Source organism: Arvicanthis niloticus, chromosome 17 (genome assembly GCF_011762505.2).
Source record: "Arvicanthis niloticus isolate mArvNil1 chromosome 17, mArvNil1.pat.X, whole genome shotgun sequence".
Taxonomy (NCBI): domain Eukaryota; kingdom Metazoa; phylum Chordata; class Mammalia; order Rodentia; family Muridae; genus Arvicanthis; species Arvicanthis niloticus.
Genome location: NC_047674.1, coordinates 15217130 through 15239674, shown reverse-complemented (window position 1 = coordinate 15239674; position 22545 = coordinate 15217130). Strand labels below are relative to the sequence as shown.

The 22545-nt window shown below is 47.0% G+C and overlaps 1 protein-coding gene across 2 annotated transcripts in view; it reads right to left on the bottom strand.

Moving 5' to 3' along the window:
- Positions 1-21941, bottom strand: part of Asb18 (ankyrin repeat and SOCS box containing 18) — a 64400-nt gene extending 42459 nt beyond the window's left edge. Inside the window, exons 1-2 of one of the 2 annotated variants that reach the window (XM_034521818.2) lie at positions 21702-21941; positions 765-887 (exon numbers count right to left, since the gene is read on the bottom strand). In XM_034521818.2, the coding sequence (XP_034377709.1) occupies positions 765-887; positions 21702-21906 (328 nt within the window). In that variant the 5' untranslated portion in view covers positions 21907-21941. The remainder of the gene's footprint in view (positions 1-764; positions 888-21701) is intronic. The other variant, XM_034521819.2, reaches the window with a different exon arrangement.
- Positions 21942-22545: the final 604 nt, after the last annotated feature.

Genomic DNA, 22545 nt, shown 5'->3' with positions numbered 1-22545 from the left:
ATGCTTGTTACAAACAGGACAGCTCTTTGGCAGTGCTTTGGGTTGGTAAAGAGCCACCGTTCCACATTCCTAACCTGCTAGAGCTCACAGGTTAGGACTTGGGACACTGGCCACAGACCCCCAATTTCTTATGGTCTGGCAGAGCTGTGGTAGATTTCAACAGAGGAGCACACAGCCGGTGGGTGCCTAGCACAGACTTCCAGCCCTAAAGCCTGGGTACATCTGGATGGCTCAGCACATAGCAGCCACATCTGAGTGTCAGGAGCGTGCCCTGTCACACACAACACAAGGATCTATGGATTTATCTCCCCTTTCTTGTTTTCAGGCTTTTTTAGGTTCCAAGAAGAGGGTCTGCTGCAAGCCTCATGTTCTTCTCTCTGTTGATGCTGTGTGGTCTGTAGGACGCCATACCCACTGCCAAAGTACTGTGGTGTCCAGCAATTCATAGAACGACCTCACACAGAGCTTTGTGTCACAGGTCCATGTAATCTCTAGCTCCCCAGCTGCCAAGATCAACAGCTAAACCAAGGCTTTGCTTTCAAGGTACAAGATGTATCCAACACCACCAGCTGGGTGCTTCTCATCCATCATTTTCCCTTTGGTAGCTCATCACCCACCAGACCAAATTTGTTTACAGACCTTGGTTATAGACACTCCTCAAAGGCAGGGTCTGTGTACCCTCCCTTCAGGAAGGATGCACACATTTCCAGTGGGTTAGTAGAAACTTAAAGTGACACAATAGAGCTTTAGAGGAACCAGGGTACCTGAGAGCCCAAAGGTGGCCAGGGATGTCACCTGCCATTCCATCTCTTCGTTACTGATCTCAAACACCACGTTGGCATCCCAGAAGCACTGGTCCATGAGGGATCGGATATGGTCCAGGTCTCCTGCCACCAGTGCAGTGTGGAATTCAAGCTCAGGAGTCCCAGCTCTGTTCTGAGACTCTTTGCTCATCTTCTGGAAGATCTGTAGTTTTCTTCGAGCTGGCACTGGCTGTCTTTCCATGGCAGAGTGACTGATTTCCGAATGGGACCAGGGGAAGCTGGCCTTACAGAGAGTGGGCTATTTCTATTGTCATTACTCCATTGTCCTCCACTTGGAGCCCCATGACAGTGTATTTATAACTCCTGTGGGCTCTGATGTGATAATGGTTACTTGATATGACCATTGTCATGTGACTACCGAGATATCACCGTGTTCTCTCACTGGTGTGATTGTATGAATGATAACCCTGAAAATAAATGCTTCTGTCTCCGAGCTGCTCTGCACAGGTAGAGTCAAAGGCCACTTGCAGTCCACCCAAGCATTTCTCTTATTTACTGTTTGATCAGGTGACCCCAGCCATACACTGAGACTTGTGCCAAGGTCTAAAAAGCAGCCAAGACCATGCAGTACTTGGCAGGGTTAGATTCTCTGAAAGAAGGTTATGAGAAGCCAGTTTACAGCACTGTGGCGGGGAAGCCTAAATTGCAGGATGTTGGAGATGCCAGGGCCATTGGATGCCCACCGAGGAGGATTTCAGGCACATAGTAGAGCTGGTCCAGGAGAATCGATGTGTGCAGCAGGCAGCAGAGCTGGAGGGTGGGACTGCAGCTCAGACAGCAGATATGGAGTTGCAGGACTGGCTGTTTGACCCTGCTTTGGCCTGGTTCTTCATTGTATGCCTCCCATCCTCCTTCCATTCCTTCCTCTCTCCCTCTCTTTTGGACTGAGGATGTTTACTCTGTGCCATTGGATATTGGGAGAATGAGACTTGCTTTTATATTTTATAGGGGCTCATAGTTAAGAGCTCGTCTTGAGGGCACATGAGTTGGCCCAGCAGATAAATGCTGGTTTGATACGCCTGACAGCCCAGCCCAATCCCTGAAATCTATGGGAAGGCAGACGGAGAGAATCGGCTCCACAAAGTTGTCCTCTGATCCTCCTCACACACAAAACACATACTCCCCGACACACAGTGTGAGTCTCAGATGAGAATTTAAACTTTGGATTACTCTCTCTCTCTCTCTCTCTCTCTCTCTCTCTCTCTTCTGTGGTGTGTATGCATGCATGTCGGTATGTGCATGCATGTACATGTTAATGATCACTCTCCATTTTATTTCTTTCTCAACTAAATTCAGAACTCACTAATCTAGCTAGTGCAGGTAACCTGTTTGCCCAGGCCGTCCTCCACCACCCCCTAGCTCTGCTTTCTCAGTACCAAGATTACATGCAGTCCTCATGCCTGCCTGGTTTTTCCGTGGGCATCTGGGGATCTGAACTCAAGATCTTTCACTTGTGTGGCAAGTGTTTTATCCACTGAGATAGTTGCCCAGCCCTGGACTTTCGAACAGAATTGGGACTATTAGAGACGGTGGAGAATTTCAGAAATGAACTCATTGCACTTTGCATCATGAGATGAAAACGAAACTTTAGGCTCAGAGGTGGAATATGATGATTTGAAATGACACACTTGGGTGACAAGGGGCAGAACTGTGATAGTTAATACTCACTGTTAACTTGACTAGACTTAGAATTATCACGGATACAATCCTTTGGGTGTATTTACAAGTGTGTCTGACTTGTAAATAGTTTAACTGACTGTGGGCAGCACCATCCCACTGGCTAGAGCCCAGAAAGAGTAAAAAGAAGAAAGTGATCTGAGCACCAGTGTTCATCTCTCTGTGTCTTCTGGTTGTGGGGAAAAATATGAGCAGCTGCCCCATGTTGGGAGCCGACCTTTAGCAGAAAGCGGCTAGATTATCTTTGCAGCCATCTAGAACCATATACCCTGATAAGAGATTTGGTTTTCAATGGCCTACAACAGCTGAAGCACACTCTGATATCCCACATATTTTGTGTTGCTGTTTACTGCCCTCAGCTGCAAGGCACACGTGGTAGGTATGCAGTTCATGTGCTGTCCACGTGCTATCCAGGCCATATATGCCTGTAAGGCTCACGTGGTATCCAAGCCTGCAAGGTGCACAGTGCTATCCATGCTATAGACGCCTGTAAGGCTTACGTCATATCAACACCTGCAAGGCACGTGGCAAAAGCGTATAAATACCTCAGAATTCCCTTCAATAAAGGAGACTTGAAGAAGAGACTTGAGACTTGAGACTTGAGACTTGAGACTTGATCACACCCTGTCTTGTCTCCATTCTTCGAGCCACCAGCCCCAAGAGCCCCACTCTCTCTCTTGACCAGGGCACTTAGCCCAAAAGCGTTGAGGCCAAGCGTTGAGGAAGAGTACGGGTCACAACAGCTCCATGTTCCTGCAGCCATACTTGGGTCACCTTCATCAACAGACCTTCCCTGATATGAAGTCTGTGCTTTCAAACTTGGAGCCTAAACAAACCTTTCCTTTGCTAGGTTGCTTTTCATGAATACTTGGTCACCCTGATGAGAAAGACAATATAACTACCTGCCTTTGCTCTTGTTATGCCAGACCTGAGTTCTGGGCACAGGTGGGCATGCATAGACTGACTCAAGGTCTGGAGCCTGTCTGTGATGCTGGGACTCACAGCTGTTCCACAGAGGACAGTCTCAGGATATGCTAGATGCAGAGGGGCATGACTGTCTGTCTGTCCTTCAGGGATGCCTTTACACAGGTAGATAAGGGATGCTGGCTGTGCAGAGAGGCAGAGGATCTCACTGGTGAGAGATAGAGTGGCTGGAGAAGGGGCTTGGCCATGAGCCCCACCCCTAATGCCCTTTCAGTCCAGCTACACATGTGTTTCCGGGTCTTCTTTTCTTTGAGTTCAGGCACCACACTATCTTACTTTCCTCAAGTGGACTGTAATCAAGGCTCCAGGGAAGCTGCAAGATGAGGCAACTTGAACTTGCCCCTCACTTTACATTGGAGGATACTTTCCAACCTGTTGTAATCTGTCACTGGATGTTTTTAAGAGGGTCAGAGGTGAGTCTCGGGATAAGATGAACTGCTCTCTAGGCTAAATTTAGCTTCCTGTGTGTTTCAGTTCCCTCGGTGTCTGAGCTGGAATTCAGTAGCTAGGGAGTAGGGCTTTAAAAATAGCTCCTGGCAGACAGGAGTGGCACCTTTGCAAGTGGGACATGAAGATGACTTCACAAACATGGCAGAGAGCTGAATAATAATGAAAATAATAATAATAATAATAATAATAATAATAATAATTATAACAAGAATAGAAGTATTGTTGATTATTACATTAAATAAACCAACTGACGAACCTAGAAAGCAATCCATTCTTTCTTTTAGATGTTAACAGAACATGTTGATGATTTAGGGTGTCTTGCAAGGTTTTGGGGATTTAGAGATGAAAATCCCTTCTGTGGGGATCACACATTACAAGAAATCCATGTTTGGAAGACTCCAACAGGAGCCACTTAATCTTCCCCCCCAAAGCCCCTCTGGTGTGTGAGTGACATTCCTTTCTGACCCCTTGCTCTGGGCTAGGCTCCTCACCCACCTCCACCTCTAAATGACCCTGCCTATGCACACCTGCCCAGGCCATCCTTTCCTCATCCTCATTCTTTCAACTCAGTCAAAATCAATGCGCAGCCCCAAGATTCCACTCAGGCGTTGCCTTCTTTGCCAAGTCTGGTCCGCACAGAAACCCAACTTCTTTTAAATGTAAATTTGTGTGTAAGCTGCTGAAAATATGGTTGGAACTTGAGGGACTACAGTAAAACAGACAGACCAGGGACCATGGTTTTACAGTTCAAATACAGAAGAAATTGAGATTCCTTAAGCTAGTAGATGTCACGCCAGGTCTGGAAAAGCCTCCACTGGATTAGGAAAAAAGACAGTCTGGGGATGTTTCAAAACAGGGGTGTCAGTTGTAGATCTGGGGGTCAGGTGTGGCTCGGGATGTGACTGTTACTGTGCAGTGGTGTGAGGTAAAGGGTGTGTGCACTCCAACCCGAGATGGCTGGTATTCAGAAATCTTCAGAAAAGATGACAAACTATGGTTCTAAAAAAAAAAAAAAAAAAAACCACCAACTCTGAGTGATTCACGGTGGAGAACTGCAACACAGGAGGCCTCAGATCAGTGCCTGATACTATAGTTGCAAAATAGAATCACCTGATGATTGATAAAAGCCAGGATGGCAGGACCCCAGCCTGAAGACTTGTATTGTGCTGGGCTGCATGCAGCTCGAGCATCGGGACCGCTAGGAATTGTCTGAGTGCTTCTACTTGCAGCCAGGTTGAGAGCATGCTCAGCTAGGGGCCTTCAGGTGATCTGTGTGAATATACAGAGGGAAATGGGGAACACGCTACAATCAGGCTCCAAATCCTCTCAGCCAGCCAGAGCAGTGGGCTGATTCAGTCAGTGATCCAAGCTGGTGGTGGAAATCCAGGCATGTAGGACCCTGCTTCTTGTGACTCAAGGGTCTCTGGCTGCTGCTCACCGTCTGGGTCCTCCTGTTTAGGGCTCTAGAGGCTCTGCTTTCTTGTTGGCCAGCTCGGAGTTTATTGGTGCCAAAGGCATACTAATGTTTGCACCCAAATTTAGGTGACACAGATGCAGCAAGCTATCTGGAGTTATTTTAAACCATCAAAGCATGTCTGTAGAGAGCCGACTTGTGTTAGCCAACGGTCAGTTCAAGTTCACTTACTTTGGCTTCCAGAATCCCGAGTCCTTCCTGGAGTCCCTAAGCACCTGTGCTTTGCTGCCCATGGTCCCCTTTGATCCCTGTTATGAGGTTGAGTACATCCGGTTCTGCCTCTACGCTGGCCCACAGTGGGTCTGGTTGGCACTAGCAGTTACACAGAGGATGGGAGTGGGGTCATCACATCTCACATAGCTTTAGGAGACTGTTCTCTTCAGTTCCCCTTCCTGACTGAGTCTCTGGCGTCACCATGAAATCTTCCCTCTTCTTGCAAGTGAGGTTCCGTGGGTGCTGTGGCCGGGGAGTTGGTCCTACCTAGAAATGCTTCTGAATGCTGTTCTCTCCTGGAGAGAGGATTGCTAATGAATTTTGTTTGCCTCAAGTCAGCAGATTTAATAATTTTATTTCTTCAGATGAACCAGCAAAGGGTACTACTTAGTTTATATGGTAAACCTTGGCAGGGTGCTGTACACATGGAAAGGCCGAGTGTGGAATGAATGGACAGGGAGGAAGGGAAAATCTAAGCAGGCAGGGGATGCCCAGCTTCTGTCTGAATGACAGAGTGAGCAGCCATTTCTCCATCTTTGAGGCAGGTGGTAGCTGGACCTGAATATCATATTGTAGAGATATTTGAGATTTAAATAATAAGTAAGATGCTTTGTCCACAGAAGGGATAAAAATTAGTCTTTCCTAATTGTGTCTTGTCCTAGAGACAGCTAATGAGATTTTTTTTTTTTGCCTCTGGATCCAGTGAGATGAAGGTGAAGTCCACATTGAGATGGTCACAGGTTGCACACATGATGGAGTTTGGGTGGTGATTCCTATCTTCATGTTGTGACAGGATCTTGATTTCCTGCATCCAAGCTGACTCATGATCATGCATTCCCTTCCCAAACAGCATGTGGATATTTGTGCTCTTGGGACTTTGTGGAACAATCCAGCCAGGTCTGAATGCTGAGTGCTGGGTAGCTTGATGACATGGATGTCCAGCCTCTTTCTCTTCAGTAGCAACCTTCTATGTGTCCCAGGAAAGAGGAAGAGCCTCTGGAGTGGCAGGATACCCCTGTCATTTCCCCATGCTCTCAGAGTAAAAGCAAGGCTTGACTTCCTTCCTGGGCCACTGGAACGTGCCTGGCTCCCTGCTGGGGTCAAGTGTCCAAGTAAGTGACAAGATGATGGGCCAACAAGCCAGTCTGTGATACATCAGAGTCTTTGCATGTTCTCTTAAACAGGCTCATTTGTATTGCTGGTCCGGTCTGTGCCCCTTTTTATAAATGGCCATTGTGATGGTTTGAATGAAGAATGTCTCCCATAGGCTCGGGTATTTAAACAGTTGGTCCCCAGTTCCAGTGGCGCCCTTTGGGGAGGTTATGGAACCTTCATGACATGGAGGTTCTACGGTGGAAAGTCCGTCACTGGAAGTGAGTTTTGAGAGCGTATAGCCTCGACCCTCTTCAAGTTTGCTCTCTCTGCATCCTGTGTGCTCTCTCAGCTTCCTGCTCCAGCTGCCGGTTGTCTCGATATCCACGATATCCACAGCCTGCAACCCCCCTGGAGCACAAGCCCAGATAAAGTGCTTTGGGTCATGACATTTTATCACAACAACAGAAAAGTATCTAATACACCTTCTAGATTTCCCTGGACCCTAGGCTGATGATGTCTCTTCCAAAATCCCCACAGCTGCAGGCCGGATGGTGGGCTTCGTTCACTGTCTTTTTCTGACATATTCTCTCTGGCAGTTTCTGAAGGCCACCTGTCTTCATCCCACATTCTGCTTTTATTTCCATCATTATCGGTTTAAACAGGAAGTCCGGCAGGTATGGAAAGCTCCATTTTAGACTTCCAGGACACATCTAGGCAAGTTAGTCACACAGACATTAATATGAAGAGTGTCAAAGTGCCTTAACCTCTCCTCTGCATGACAATGTGAACATGGCACACCTCATTTAACAAAACATTAAAACATTTACTTCCTCAGATCAAGTGTATCTATTAATAATGACTTGAATTATCTGTGCCAATTTCACATTATTAAGAAATCTCATTTTCATTGTGTGGAGGAACACAATACAGTGGGGAGGGGAGGGAACAGACTACCCTTGCAACGTATTGTCCCGATTATTTTTCTTACGTGCCACACAGCCCAACACAGACAATGTAAAGGGCCCTGTCCTGGACAGCCAGAGGTTAAGCATCATGTACACTGACAGCACATGGTGACAGTTCATTTGGTGCCCTTGAATGTGAGTTGCCACTGTGGCTCAGTACAAGATGGAGACACCAAATGCTCTTCGTGCAGGACCATGCGGCACCAACTCTGGCAGGACATTTATAGACCATGGGGACAGTGCTGGAGAGCCTATCACAGAGCCTTCCACGGCCAGGGAGGCTAAGTTTTCTTTGTAACTGTCCTGGGGATTTAATGACACGGTAAAATTGCAGCTTCTGCCTCTTGAGACAAATTGCATGCTCTGCCTGATTGTTTTCTATGAATCTCACACAGGGAGCAGGATGCCGCTCTCTTGAAGTTGGTTTGTTCTGATTGTTGTGCTGATCGAGCTCTGGGGCCCTGTTTGAAACCAGAGGTTCCTGGGGTACCTTCCCAGTCTTTTATGAAGGGCGAAGTAAAGCCAATTTTTTGTGATAAGTGGAAAATTCTCTGGACTTTATTAAAAGGGTTTTTTTTTTTTGGTAGTCACATTTATTTACTTAAGGTGTGTACATACATGTGTATGCACATGTATGATTGCCTGTGGGTGCGTGTGCCAGTGAGTACCCAAGCAAAGCACTATGGGTCATTCACGGAGGTCAGAGGAAACATTTGAGACATTATTCTCTTTTTCCATCAAGATAGATAGATCTCAGGTTGTTGGGTCTAGAGATAAGCACTTTTATCTTTGGGCCATGTTGCCAGCCCTAGGCTTATTGGCAAAAAAATTGAACCCCCAACAGGAAAATTATATAAACTAAATGAATATTAAACACACATAGTATCCAAATTTACTGACTTAAAGTGTGAGCTGTTTGCCTGGAGAGATGGTCCAGCCAGTCAAGTGCCGCCAGGTGAGGACCTGAGTTCAGAGACCTGGCTCCCACATAACTGCCTCCATGGTGGGCGTGGCCAACCACCTGGACTCCCAATGCAGAGAGAGGGGATTACCCAGCTCTGGGTTTAATCAAGAGAGTCTGCCTGAAAATATGAGATGGCAAGCAATCAAGAAAGACAACTGTCATCAGCCTCTGTCCTCCACATGCACTCACACCTGCACATAGACATGCTCCCACACTCAGGTGAACATACAGATGCATGCCAGACACCTATATGCACATGGAAGATGTAAGTTAGGGCTGGAGATGCAGTCCAGCTGATAGAGTGTTTGGTTAGCATGCCCCAGCACCACATAAAATGGTATGATGGAGCATGCCTGTAATCCCAGCACTTAGGAGGTAGAAGAAAGAGTACTGGCAGATCAAGGTCTCCCAGTGCATAGCTCAAGGTCATCCTCAGCTACACAGTGAGCGGAGGTTAGTCTGAGCTAAATGAAACCCTACCTCAGAAACTACAATGTCAACTAAAAAAGTTTTCTTGCTTGTTAAATCACGAAAGAGTTTCTTAGAGAACTGGGTTTTGGAAGTATGTTGATGAGGATGGAGGGTTCGGTTCTACTGAACTGGAAAAGCACACATATGGAGCTAATGTGTACAAAGCATGCTACAGTTACTAAAAGCATATGGACACATAGTGGGAGTCCCTGCCTTGAGGGATTGTGCATTTAGAGGGAGCCAGACAAAGCAGCCATTAGCAGCAACTGGAACTGCATGTCAGAAGCCTAAGCATTCATGCTTCCGGTGCCTCAGGCTAGGTAAGGTGTCAGAGTAACTGGAGGCCACAACAGGCACTTTCCATAGGTGGCATCTCAACAGAGCATAGGGAGATGGTGTGTAGGGATAATCTCTTGTGAGCTGTACAAAAGCATCTCCTGTCAATAAAAGTCTGATGGTCAATAAACTGAGGCAAGATTAGAAGGTGTGACATCCAGCAGAGAGAAAGGGACTCTGGGAAATACTGTAGGCACAGGAAGATTCGCCACCCAGACTCAGAGGAAGTTGGACATATAAAACTGAGAAGAATTAACCAGCCATGTGGCAGACATAGAATAGCATAAATGGGTTAATTGAGTTATGAGCTAGTTGGGGAACAAGCCTAGCTTATGGCATTAATTCATAAATAAATAAGCTTATGTGTAATTTTTTGGGGACTGAGGCGTAGGTGGAAAAGCCTGTGGTTACATTGTGCGCTTCTCTCTTGGGTATCTGGTTCCTCCCTGATTGTTGCGGGGCGCAAACCCCATTATTCTTGGTTGAGAAGGATGCACAGTGCTATGATGCCTGGGAACAAGGGTGCCATTTAAAAGATGGCATTCTGGAGTCCTGATGGAAGACAAACCAGCCTGGCAGAAGGCCTAGGGCTTGGAGCTGAAGGTTATCATAAACCCAAAGCCCCACCTGTAAGGAAGACTTGACACTGCATCTGTCAGTGCAGTCAGGATCTGACTCAGCTGTAGACAGCCACCTCACACGGGTATACTGAAAGCACCAAGCATGCTTTCCAGGTGTTGATCCCAGCCAGTGTCCTATGAGGCCAGCTCTCCCCAGTGTCTGACTGTGCACCTCAAGACTTCTTGGAAGGAGGAATGGATATGCTGGAAGCACCCCGAGACCCCGAAGGTCTCAGAGGACGGGTGGATTTCAGGACTGATACACTTGTTGAGGGGTAGTGTAGTTTCCCAACCACCGGAGGTGAAGAGCCAGGGATTTCTTTCTCATTTTTGGGAGGGTTCCCAATTTGTTAGAGACTTGATTCTTTTTCAAGACCTACTGAAAAACAATTACCAGGAAAAAAATAAAATGACAATAGATATAGAAGTCCATGAATCATACCAGTGAAATTGTGCTATTGCATCAAATTGCTGCAAATGTTTCTAAGGGCTAGCAGCCAACAGTGTCAAACACCCCCTGAGTGACACTTGCCTCCCAGCAAGCTCAGGGTAGCACTGAAGTGAGAGCAGCCATTGGAGTCATACCGGACAGGTAAAGGGAAATGAATGGGGTGGGCGGGTCATCCAGTGTTTGCCCTGAAACTTAAACCATGTGCTTTTGCTTAGAGGATGCCAAACTTTCTCTGTGGAACCTCAGACAGTAAATGTTTTGGGTTTTATGGGCACACATGGTCTCTATGGCAACTACTCAGCTCTGCCTTTGGGTTATAAAAGCAGCTGGAGATTATTTGTAAATGAAGGAGGTGGCTGTGTGCCAATAAAACTTTATTCATAAAACGAGTTGGCTAACTTTTGCTGCTGGTAGTAGGGAAACTGTCTTAGCTTCTTTTCGGGTTGTTTTGTTAAAATACTCTTGAGAAAAAACAACTCAAGAAAGATCTTATTCCGGTTCACAGACCAAGAGCAAACAAAGTTCATCATGGCAGGGAAGTCAAACATCCACAGTCAGAAGCCGAGAGTGGTAACTGCATGCTTATGCTCAGTTCCCTTTCTGCACTTGTACAGTCCAGGATCCCAGCCAGGGAATGGTGCCGCCCACAGTGGGCATGCCCATAGGTGCATCTAACCAGGTGATGCTAGTCTGTCAAGTTGACAAAGAACAACGGCTGTCAGAGGGATCTTTGCTGGTTTGTGGGAAGGAGTGCTACTGTACAACTCATCTCCAAGTCCACTTTCCACTTTTTCTTGCCAATGGAATCTCCTCTTTATTATAAGCTAAATGTGACTCTCTCATGGTAACTGAGTGCCCACACACTCAGGTACACTTTCCCTTCCCATCTCTGCCTTGGGTGTACTGACCTTGGATCTGTAAATTCATATCTTTCACCACTCACTCTGGAAAATGTTAGATAGTTATTCTTCTGATCATTTCTTCCCCTCCACCCTCCACCCCTGCTCCATTGTGTCTGGTGCTGGGCTGCGTAATCAGATTTTGATGCTACGTGCTGGTCATGGTCATTTTCCTTTCATTCATTTCCCTTTCTGTCCTTCAGGCTGGGAACCTTATGCCGGTGTGCTTTCAGGTTTGATATATTCTCTCCCATCCCCACCCTGATCTGCTGATCAGCTCAGCTTCAGGGAAGGGGGACATGCGTGGGCATGTGGTATCATCATATGGTTTTAATCAGTAAGGGATGGAGAGGTGAGGAAGCAGAACCAGTGTGAGTCCTGTCACCAGTCTCTCCACTTTCACCCTTCCTATGCATGGAAAAGAATTTTCCAATTTGTCCCCTCCCCACTCCAGATTGCTTGCTTCCATTCCTCTGCCTAATGGCCACTCACTACCTTTTCAGACAAACGTCAGCACTGGAGCAAGCCTAGGACTCCTGTCTTTACGCAACAGTTCCAACTCTCCTCTCTCCTCTGATGTTCACTCCCTTGCTTCCCACTCACTGTCCTGGTCAGGATCTCATACCCTGTGTGCCCCTCACCATTACCGTGTTCCTTCTTTATCACCATAGCCTCTGGACAGTTGCTCACTTATCCAAGGCCAACCTGAATAGTTCATAATCCACTTTGGTCCCCCTCAGTATCCAGGTCCTGATGTTGGCATGGGCAAATGGGGCTGGGAAGGTAGGGCTGGGTTACAGAGAGTGTGCCCGCCATACCAGTCTGCCTTTGCAATGTTTCCGAGGCAGAGCGCCATTGCAGGAGCCGGAGGCGTCATCGTCATCGTGGGAAGGCAGAAAACCTCTCTCCTATTTTCCGCCTTTCCTTTTGTTCTTCCCAAACTGAAACTCTCCGGAGTGCTTGGCAGTGATGTTAACGGGAGGTGCCATCAGCATACATTACCGTTTTATTAGTCTGTTTCTCCATTTTGATTCTGAAAATATCCTGATTTAGTCTAATTGCAATTTCACTGTGTTCCACAGGCAGGGACGGTTTGTCCTGGGGGTGGGGTGGGGTGGGGTGGGGTGGGGTGGGGGGAGGGAGACGTGACCCGGTAAGATTTTTTTTTCTTCCTGCCCATATGTCTTTGAAGCTGGACCATTAGCTCTAAAACATGCATTTCATCTCTTCACAGTGTGACTCAACCTGCTTCTGGGACAAATAAGCACCTAGGGTGTGTGTCTTGCAGAAAGCAAAGAGATATTCTAATTCTAGGTATTTTTGTGTTATCTAAAGCGGGAGCTGCTGCTGCAGCCATCTTATCCTAAATAATTTAACTATATTCAAAGATAATCTGATGTTATTGTAGGAAAGTGTATTTCTAATAAATTCCACTTGATCTGGGTGAATCAATTCAGGCGGTACATAATTGAGTCTGTTAGCAAGGACTTTAGCAAGAATTTTGCAATCAGCGTTAATTAAGAAGATGGGACAATAATTTGTGCATAATTCCGGATCTTTTCCTGGCTTGTGAATCAAAGTAATAAGAGCTATGCTCAGGCTGGTGGTGGGGTAGTGTCATTAGGTTCTGATTTATAAGTACTTAGAAAGGTTTAATTTCATTTTGCTGCGAGCAGGGTCTCCCAGCCCCCACAGTCTCTGGCCGGGTGAGCAGCCGAGTCGGTGGGGAACATCTCCTTTTCCCTTCCCTGTTTCAGGTCACCCCCTGCTTCTAGTTTCTGTTCTTATTCTCTAAATGAGTCTCTCGTGCATTTGTCTGTCCTTCCATCTGTTTGTCCTTCCTTCCTGAAGTCTTTTGCTGAAATGCTCAGAAGTAGAGATTTTAAACTATTAATATTGTAGATATGTATGTATGTACATGCACGTAGGGGTGCTGGTAGAATATATATGCCTCAGGTACTGGCTCAGAGGGGATCAGAGGGGAAAGTGCCTTCATGGACCTTCTTGTCCAATGCTCTACTCTTTCATTTTAATATATTTTTTAAATTATCGTATGTGTATGCGTGTTCTGCCCTCACGTGTGTCTGTGCATCACAAGTACTGCCGCTTGAGGATGTGGTGAGCATCCCCGTGGGTGCGGGAATCGGACTCAGGTGCTTCGCAACAACACCAAGTGCTCTTAACCACTGAGCCAACTCTCCAGCCCCGTGCTTTACTCTTACCTGGCTGCTGATTAGTGAGTGGACACAGTGAGCGTTTGTGTCCTGCCTAGTGCAGCCCCAGGGCGAACTCTAGGCACCATGAGGTACTGAGGAGAATGTTGGATACACAGAGGCTGGGAGACCTCAGTTGCATAGCCAAACACCTTCGAGCATCATCTGAGCCATTTTCTTCCTGGGGTGGGAGATAACACCTCTTGGGGAGTGTGTTGAGATTGGCGGCTCAGTGTGGCATCTCTGCTTCCTCCCTTGCTGCCTCCGTTGGAGGCTGATTGTAGGTCTGGCACACTCTGCTGAGGTACTTCCTCTCCTTTGCTTCCTAGCCCAGCTTTGGCTCATTCTGTGCACACAAATGTGTAACCCTGTTTCCCACCAGCCATTCGGACAAGTGATCCGAAAACCAGTCATTGGAGCTTTCTGCTGAAGGCAGGGGATAGTCTGCACAGACCTGTGAGAACTACTCAGTGAGAGAGGCTAACTGGGAAGGAGTGATGTAAATCTCCATTGGCACAGGTCTCTCTCAGAACCCTAGTCATCCCAGTCTGCCGACAGCCTCAGGGTTGACACAGACTGGCCTAATCTACTTTTTCAATGATGAGATTAAGCTTCAGAGAGATAAACTGACATGTTCAAGGTTCCATGGATAGTGTCACAGTGAGAGCCCTGGTCACATAACTGTTAGACCTTTGTCCTTCCCGCTATACCACTGGTCTGAGATGCCATCCTCCTCTCTCTCACCCTGACCATCATGTCTCTTTTGTGGCAGGAGCCACATGTGTTCTCTAAACCTAAATGACCTGTGTGGTGTCCCTCTCCACATGTAAGGAAGTATGACTGACATGGTAGTATGTTGGATATGGTGCCTTCATTATCCTGCCTTGGGTGAGGAGTCCAATTCACAATTGGTCCCGTTTTTACATGTCTGCACATGCATGTCTGTTACATGTTTATGTACACACATTCCCACCTATAGATGCTACTGGGGAGATTTCTTAATAATAGCCCAATTAGTCTTTCTTCATCGTTCCCCTGGATACTTAAATACCATTGCCCTAAAGCACAACACAATGCATCCGTTCCTCTATTTCCATCAGGAATTCAAGTGGCATCTTGACTTGTATATGATGTGCCCTCAGCTGAATCACAGAATGCTGATACCCTTAATAATAGCAATTAGTAATCAGTTGTTTCCTAAGTAGTGCGATTATGGCAGTTACTAAATTGTACGGTTGATGTATTTGAGGGGTTAGATGGGTCTCGACACCCTCCTCCCAGATACCCCTTTTCCTCTCTCTCTGTGTTCCATTCAGTGTGGGAAAGAAGCCAGGACAAATCATGCAATTGTCACGAACAGTCAATAGTAGGAGGTTGGCTTTGGTTTGAAGCAGAACAAAACATTTCTCTGTAGCGAAGCACAGTTAATAGGATCCAGTGCAATGTCAACAGAGGAGCTTGGCTGGTCCATGCCAGCACTGTACCCTACAATCTGTCCATGCCAGCCAGCACTGTACCCTACATCTGAGCATTTCCTCAAGGAATGCAAGGCACTGGATATGAGTGAGGCCAGGGAGGGGCATAGTTTAGAATATCTGGTGACATCATGGAGGCAGGGAGGAAAGCTCAGGGAGACAGTTTGGGGAATAGAGTGCTTGCTGTACGCTCATGAGGATCTGAGTTCAGATCCTGAACATCCATGTAAAAGGCCAGGCACCGTGTGTCGCACATGCCTGTAATCTCAGCATCTTAAGGCCAGGCTTCTGTGAGCAATACTAATTAAACTATTAGGACAGATAGAAAGTAGACAGATACACACACATAAATGCAGGCGCGTGCGCGCGCGCGCGCGCGCACACACACACACACACACACACACACACACATAAACACACCATACTCCAAAGACAACCTGATTGGGAAGAATAATGGGATTAGCAAGAGTGTGAGGCAGTCAGGAGATGGTAGTAGGTGTGAATATGACCCAAACACATTATATATATATATTATATATATGTAATATATATATCACACATATATATACACAATGTAATAATGAAACCCAATATTATATATAATGAATATATAATCATAAAAATCTTAGGAAAAGAAACAAATAATTTAAAGACAAACAAAAGCCTACTAAAAACCATGGCTGGCCTCATCCTGTCTCTGGCTTCTGATTCACCCTGAGATCTCTCTGTCCTGTGGTCTACCATGATACTGCATGCCATGTTACAATCCAGTCAAGGGGATGAACAGCTAAGTTGTCCTGTCCTACTGAACTGTAACGCTCTCAAACTGTAAGCTAAAATACTTATTTTCTTTGTAATTATCCAGCACCAAATATTTTGTTACAACAACAGAGAACAGATGAAGATAGCCATATTTTTCAGTGACAAATGGAGATGAAGGATGAGTGTTTTTGCGGAGGAGGAGGTGGGGAGGCCATGTGACCTTTCAGAGGAGTGACTTCCCTGAGTGGGGTCTGAGTGGGGTGGCAAAGGTAAGCAGGGGTATCAATGCTGGACTCCAACCCCTGCGCCACACGAAGAACATTCCCTTAGAGTAAGCATAGATCCAGCAACACAGGACACCTCATATACCTCAGTGAGAGGGCATTGTCCTGACCTAGGTTGGGTTGGGAATCACAGTGGCTTCTGCTGGGAGAGCTGAGAGTTAGCTAGAAGATTCTATGTCCTTTCCAGCACCTTGCTTGGTACTTCATGTCCATTCTTGTGGCAGAGTAGGTATCTTCCCTTGGAAGACGCCTCCTTAAGGGTATCTGGAATAATGAGTGTTTTCCTTCCAAATGCCACCTCAGGATGTGATGGCTCTGTCTTTTACCACAGCCATGTTTCCTAGTTCCTATGACTCCCATCCATATCAAGGGGTACATGAGCACCCAATGGGCTTCTCCAGAAAAAGCTGGTTCTATCACATTCTCAGCTGGTCTCTCTGTCTCTGTCTTTCTCTCTGTCTCTCTCTGAGTCTCTCTCTCTCTGAGTCTCTCTCTCTCTGAGTCTCTCTCTCTCTCTCTCTCTCTCTCTCTCTCTCTCTCTCTCTCTCTCTCTCTCTCCTCTCTCTCTCCCTCTCTCTCCTGGCCCTTTTCTCTCTGGTGAATGAGTCTCACAGGTCAATGAGTATGTGATGACCAGGTTCCTTTTTAGCTTTTTCTCCATCTTTTGATCCATCATCTTTTGAACCATGCTCAGAGCTCCATCTGCTATGGTTGTCCTTGGGATGGAAACCTCTTCTGTTCAGAATGATTTTGCCCGATGACACTTGGCTCTCTCTTTCCTCCTGTGGTGGACATTCCCAACTCTAACCCTCCCCTAGCCTCACCCCTGTGTGTTCCCAGTCCTCCACAGTCCTGAATTCTGTACAGTGTCCATGTGATCTTGTACCTGTACAGTCTGCAGTCACACATTCCATAGCAACAACTTCACAGGAATCCCCAAGACCACACATGCATTTTAGTGCCACCAAGTCTGGTTCCTCTTGGAATGTTCCTGGAGAATCCAACCTCACGTTCAGGAGTTGAGCATTTGTCTCCACATCCAAGAAGGGGAGCCTACAGCATTTCAGGCCACTATAGGGAACCTTTGGGAGGATGGTTTCAGAGTAGCCTGGAGAATGACGGGCACAACCCATGACCTAAATTAGTGAGCCCCAAGGTGTCAGGGGTAGCTTTGCTTATACACTGAAGGCCTAAAATCAGCCATAGGCCTAAGTCAGCCCACTAATACAAAGTCTCGGGTCTCTGTGGAAAAACACTGAAACAGATAGCTATAAGCTATTGTAAACAAGCAGCTTTGGTGGAAATTTGCCAGCCTGGGTTGTCATAGATCTTGTAGATAAGTAACCTTGATGGATAGTACCAACTTAGATAGGGACAAGTGAATCATAGGCAGAGTCATAAAAATGACTGAACACTTAACATTCCTGTGTCATCCCCTTCCCCCACATCCTGCCTTTTTGTGTATATAACCCCTGTGTGAAAAAGTAAAAATTGTGATTTGATCAGACTATAGACAGATCACCATTCTTTGAGTCTTTGCCTTTCCCTCCTACCCCCCCGCCTCCACTCTCTTTCAGGTGACCTCCCTGGACCCCTGTTTGATGCCCTGCTGGACAGGACACCAAGGGATGGTTAAAAAGTCAATAGTTTCAGGGGTCAAAGTTCATATAAGAAAAAAGCATGCCAACTTAAACTTGATACGTCCAAGAGACTTGTGGATGCTAGTGTCTTTGAGAGCTGTTCAGTGAGCAAGTCCAAGTTTGGCCCCACTCTGGAGCTCCTCTGGGAAGCCTCAGGACCTATCTACCTAAGGAAAGCCTGCTCTCATGCCCCATGAAACACTAAGAGATGCTGGACAGATGGACAAAGCACCATTCTTGTCACACACACACAGTGTGTGGTGGCAGTTGAGCCAGGCTGGACTTTGGATGTCTCACCATCCCTTCATGCTGTCACACATATCTAGCAAGGAGAAGTCTGGGTATAAAATTCTATAACAACGGACTCATGGTGGGAGGGTTGTAGCTTCTCTGACATATTTTCTCAGTTTCAAGAACTGTGCAGAGTAACTGGACAGAAAAGACTTGGCGGCATAGTTAGCAACTAGGGGGAGAAGTGATGCTTTAAAGAAGATTTCAATATGCAAATCTTAACCATTTGGGTTGTGCTATTGAGATGTGCAGAAGGGCCACTTCCGGTCCCAACTGGTGGCAGGACTGCATGCTGTGAGGAAGGCATCAGGTTAAGGGCAACCCATGAGGAGGTGGGAGCTATGGGCAGGAGCTGGGCATGCACAGGGAGACCTTTGGAGACTGCAATAGTGACCCGGCTCTTCTCTTTCTAGCACATTCTAAACACTGGGCTGAAAAGGAGTCAGACTGAATAGGAGGAGATGAGGCAGTTCGTGATGACTGGTCTCGGGGCAGGGTGTGGAGTGGGTCAGGAGGGCAAGTACACTATTTCGGATCTCATCACCACCTATGACAACAGGGCCCCCTTTCCGTTCTCCGACCTGGCTCCTGGATAGATGGACTAAAGGTGGGTCTGTGGGGCCCAGATGTGAGGAATAAGAAGTACCTCTCTGAAAGCAGCTTAAATACCACAGGGAATGTTGGTCTAGCAATGATGCTCCAGTCTCAGGCATGGGGATAGATCCCTTTAGAGGTTCCAACCTTGGACTTCTCCCCCATCAAGCATTCAGAGTTCTTCCCTGGCAGCCATGCCCCCTGCATGCTCCTCATGCTGGTCCATACATGTACAGGTGTGTGCATGAATGCGTAATATCATGTGTGCACATGGATACACCTACATGGGAGGGGGTCTGACTAGAGGATAAAGCTCAGGGCTCAGGATAAATCTGACCAGCTAGAAAACAGCTGACTACAGTCAGAGGTCAACCACAGGCCAGGAGTAACCTTGCAGCAGATGTGATGACCAAGAGACTGTGTCTGTTATGTGACAGTGATCAAAAGGACTTAAGGAGATGGGAGACATCACCATGGATCCACACAGACATGTAACACAGTGAAGAATGCTCCAAGGAAAAACATAATCCTTTGTCTGGTGAGAAAAGAAAGGACAGTTAAGAGCTGGGGAGATGGCCCAGTGGGTAAAGTGCTCACAGTGCAACTGTGAGGTCCCAAGTTCAGTTCCCAGAACCCATGTCAAAATGCTGGGTGTGGCAGGGTATGTTTGTAATCCCACGGCTAGGTTGGCTGAGATAGGTGGATCTCTGGGCTCTCTGGACCATCAGCCTAGGATACATGGTGAGTTCCAGGCCAGTGAGAAAACCTGTCTCCCAAAAAATGAGGAGGATGAAGCCTGAGAAACAGTACTTGAGGTTGACATCTGTACTCCCCAGGAGTTATATATATGTGCATGGTCACCCCCTGTAATGGTTTGTATATGCTTGGCCCAGGGATTGGCACTAATAGAAGGTGTGACCCTGTTGGAGTAGGTGTGGCCTTGTTAGAGTAGGTGTGGCCTTGTTAGAGTAGGTGTGGCACTGTGGGTGAGGGCTATAAGACCCTCATCCTAGCTGCCTGGAAGTGAGTATTCTGCTAACAGCCTTCAAATGAAAATGTAGAACCCTCAGCTCTGCCTGCACTATGCCTACCTGGACGCTGCCATACTCCCTCCTTGATGATAATGGATTGAACCTCTGAACCTGTAAGCCAGCCCCAATTAAATGTTGTTCTTATAAGAGTTGCCTTGGTCATGGTGTCTGTTCACAGAAGTAAAACCCTAACTAAGATGCCTCACAACCTCTTGTCCCCATGTGTACCCATGCGAACATACCCTCACGTGTTCTCTCTCTCTCTCTCTCTGTGTCTCTGTCTCTCTCTCTCTCTGTCTCTCTCTCTCTCTCACCCTTATTAAACTAGCAATTTAATTATGAATTCTCAAACTGGCAACTTTTGTGCTGGTGGGGGCTATGTTAAAACATGTTTCCTTATTTCCTTTTGGAAATACATTGTAAGAAAACTTCCTATTCATGTACCAGTCACATGGCTCCTAGGGACTTATGTGAAGGTAAGGCCCGTATAAGAATGAAGCTGTACAGATGGTATCAAAAACTTCGCTCACGGCACTGTTTATAAGAACAGTAGCGCTGGGCGGTGGTGGCGCACGCCTTTAATCTCAGCACTTGGGAGGCAGAGGCAGGCGGATTTCTGAGTTCAAGGCCAGCCTGGTCTACAGAGTGAGTTCCAGGTCAGCCAAGAAACCCTGTCTCGAAAAACAAAAACAAAACAGAACAGAACAGAACAGAACAGAACAGAACAGAACAGAACAGAACAGAACAGAACAGTAGCGTGAAGACATTCTTCCTTGGGCATTTGGTTTAAGGGTTTTGTGGTTGATCTCCATATATGATGTGGATTTAGAAAACCCAGGCAGCTGATAGATTTATTTTATTTTTAATTTTGCATGCACATGCATAGTCACACCTACTCCAACACAGCCACGCCTCCTAATAGTGCCACTGCCTATGGGGGTTGTTTTCATTCAAACCACCGCAAGTAACCAAGACCTGCCTAAGACAATGCTGTAAAGATCAGGAACTGTGGTGAGGGTGCAGCTGTCACTGGGTGACAGAGAGCTTGCCTAGCATGTCCAGGACTCTGGGCTCCATTCCCACAACTGCAGAATAAATAATAAATAAGTCACCAGGGCCACATCTGTTTGTACTAGATAGGCAGCTACTGGACAGACATCCCTACAGAAACACTTTCTGGTATCAGGTCTTGGTAGCTTTTGCTCTGGCAGTTTCTGTGACTTGTTGGAGGAAGTGTGTCACTAGGGGGTGGGCTTTGAGGCTTCAGATGCTCAAGCCAGGCCCAGTGTTTTCTCTCTGTCTCTCTGTCTCTCTGTCTCTCTCTCTATTTCCCTCTCTCTCTCTTTCTTCTGCCTGCCAAACCAGATGTAGAACTCTCAGCTACCTCTCCAGCACCGTGTCTGCCTGCATGCTGCCATGCTTCTCACCCTGACAATGATGGAGTAAACCTCTGAGCTGCAAGCCAGTTCCAATGACATGTTTGTCTTTATAAGTGTTGTCACGGCAACAAACAAACGAACCAGCAACGCTGGGCTGTGGTGGCACACACCTTTAATCCCAGCACTTGGGAGGCAGAGGCAGGCCAAGCCTGAGTTCAAGGCCAGCCTGGTCTACAGAGTGAGTTCCAGGACAGCCAAGGCTACACAGAGAAACCCTGTCTCGAAAAACCAAAAACCAACCAACCAAACGAGAGTTGCCATGGTTGTGGTGTCTCTTCACAGCGATAGAAACCCTAACCAAGACATATCTTTACAGCTTCCCCTCGACACCCACCCTTGAACACACCCACACAGTACTGACCATCACAGTGTCTTCCTGCCAACACAGCTACTGTCTTGGAGAGTCTCTCCATTAGTTATTTAGTTTAACACATAGCTATTTAAGAAATGGATATCAAGGATACATCATCCCATTTGAACCCTTGCCCCTGTCTCCAGGACAGACCCCAGCATGCATTAGTAATTGGCCCATGTTCTCCCTGTGGTTACCTAGCAGTGCGCCGGTGGGCAGCTTGGCTGAGGGCTCCTTCATCCAGTCATCATTAGCAAGCTCTATCACGGCGTCCACGGGCTCCACCTCAGTGCAGATCAGCTCCTGCACAGTGTCCTTGTCCCCAGTGGCCAAAGCAGACTTTAATCTCTTCACTAGGTCTGAGCTGAGGGGGTAATCTGGTGGCGAGTCCCAGCTAGACATTGTGGTGTCCCTGTGCAGGAGCCAGCCTCCTTCTCTTCCTCAATGCATGTCCAAAGTTAGCCCTGTCCCCAAAGCAGAATGGATGGCTATAAATAGAATCAGGGCTGGGTTACTGTCAGTGGGGAGGGCCCAAGCTGCTTCCACCATGCCTTCAGGGCTGAGGAGGCCTCTTCCAGGGGCCACTGTGCAGGCTGCTGGAGAGATGGGCACTGGGCTGTCCTGTGTGTTTGGAGAAGTAGTAAAGCTCTTTAGAGGGAAACGCTAGAGGTGACTTTGCTTGTTTGAGAAGGTTGGATCAGTGACCTTTCTCATTGCTGTGACCAAATACCTCACGGGAAGCAACTTAAAGGAGGGCTGATTTTGGCTCACAGTTGGAGGGGCTACAGTCCATCACAGCAGGGAAGCCATGATGACAGGAGCACGAGGCAGCTGGTCACACCACCTCCACAGTCATGTAGCATCAAGCAGACAGGAAATGGAATGAGGCTGGCCAAAGAATCTCCACAATCTTCCAAAACAACACTACCAACTAGGGACCAAATATTCAAACACGTGATCCTTTGTGGTTTCACGTTTTACATTGAAACCACACCACTAGGTATCTTGGGCTGAACTCATCTTCCTGCCTCAGTTTCTGGA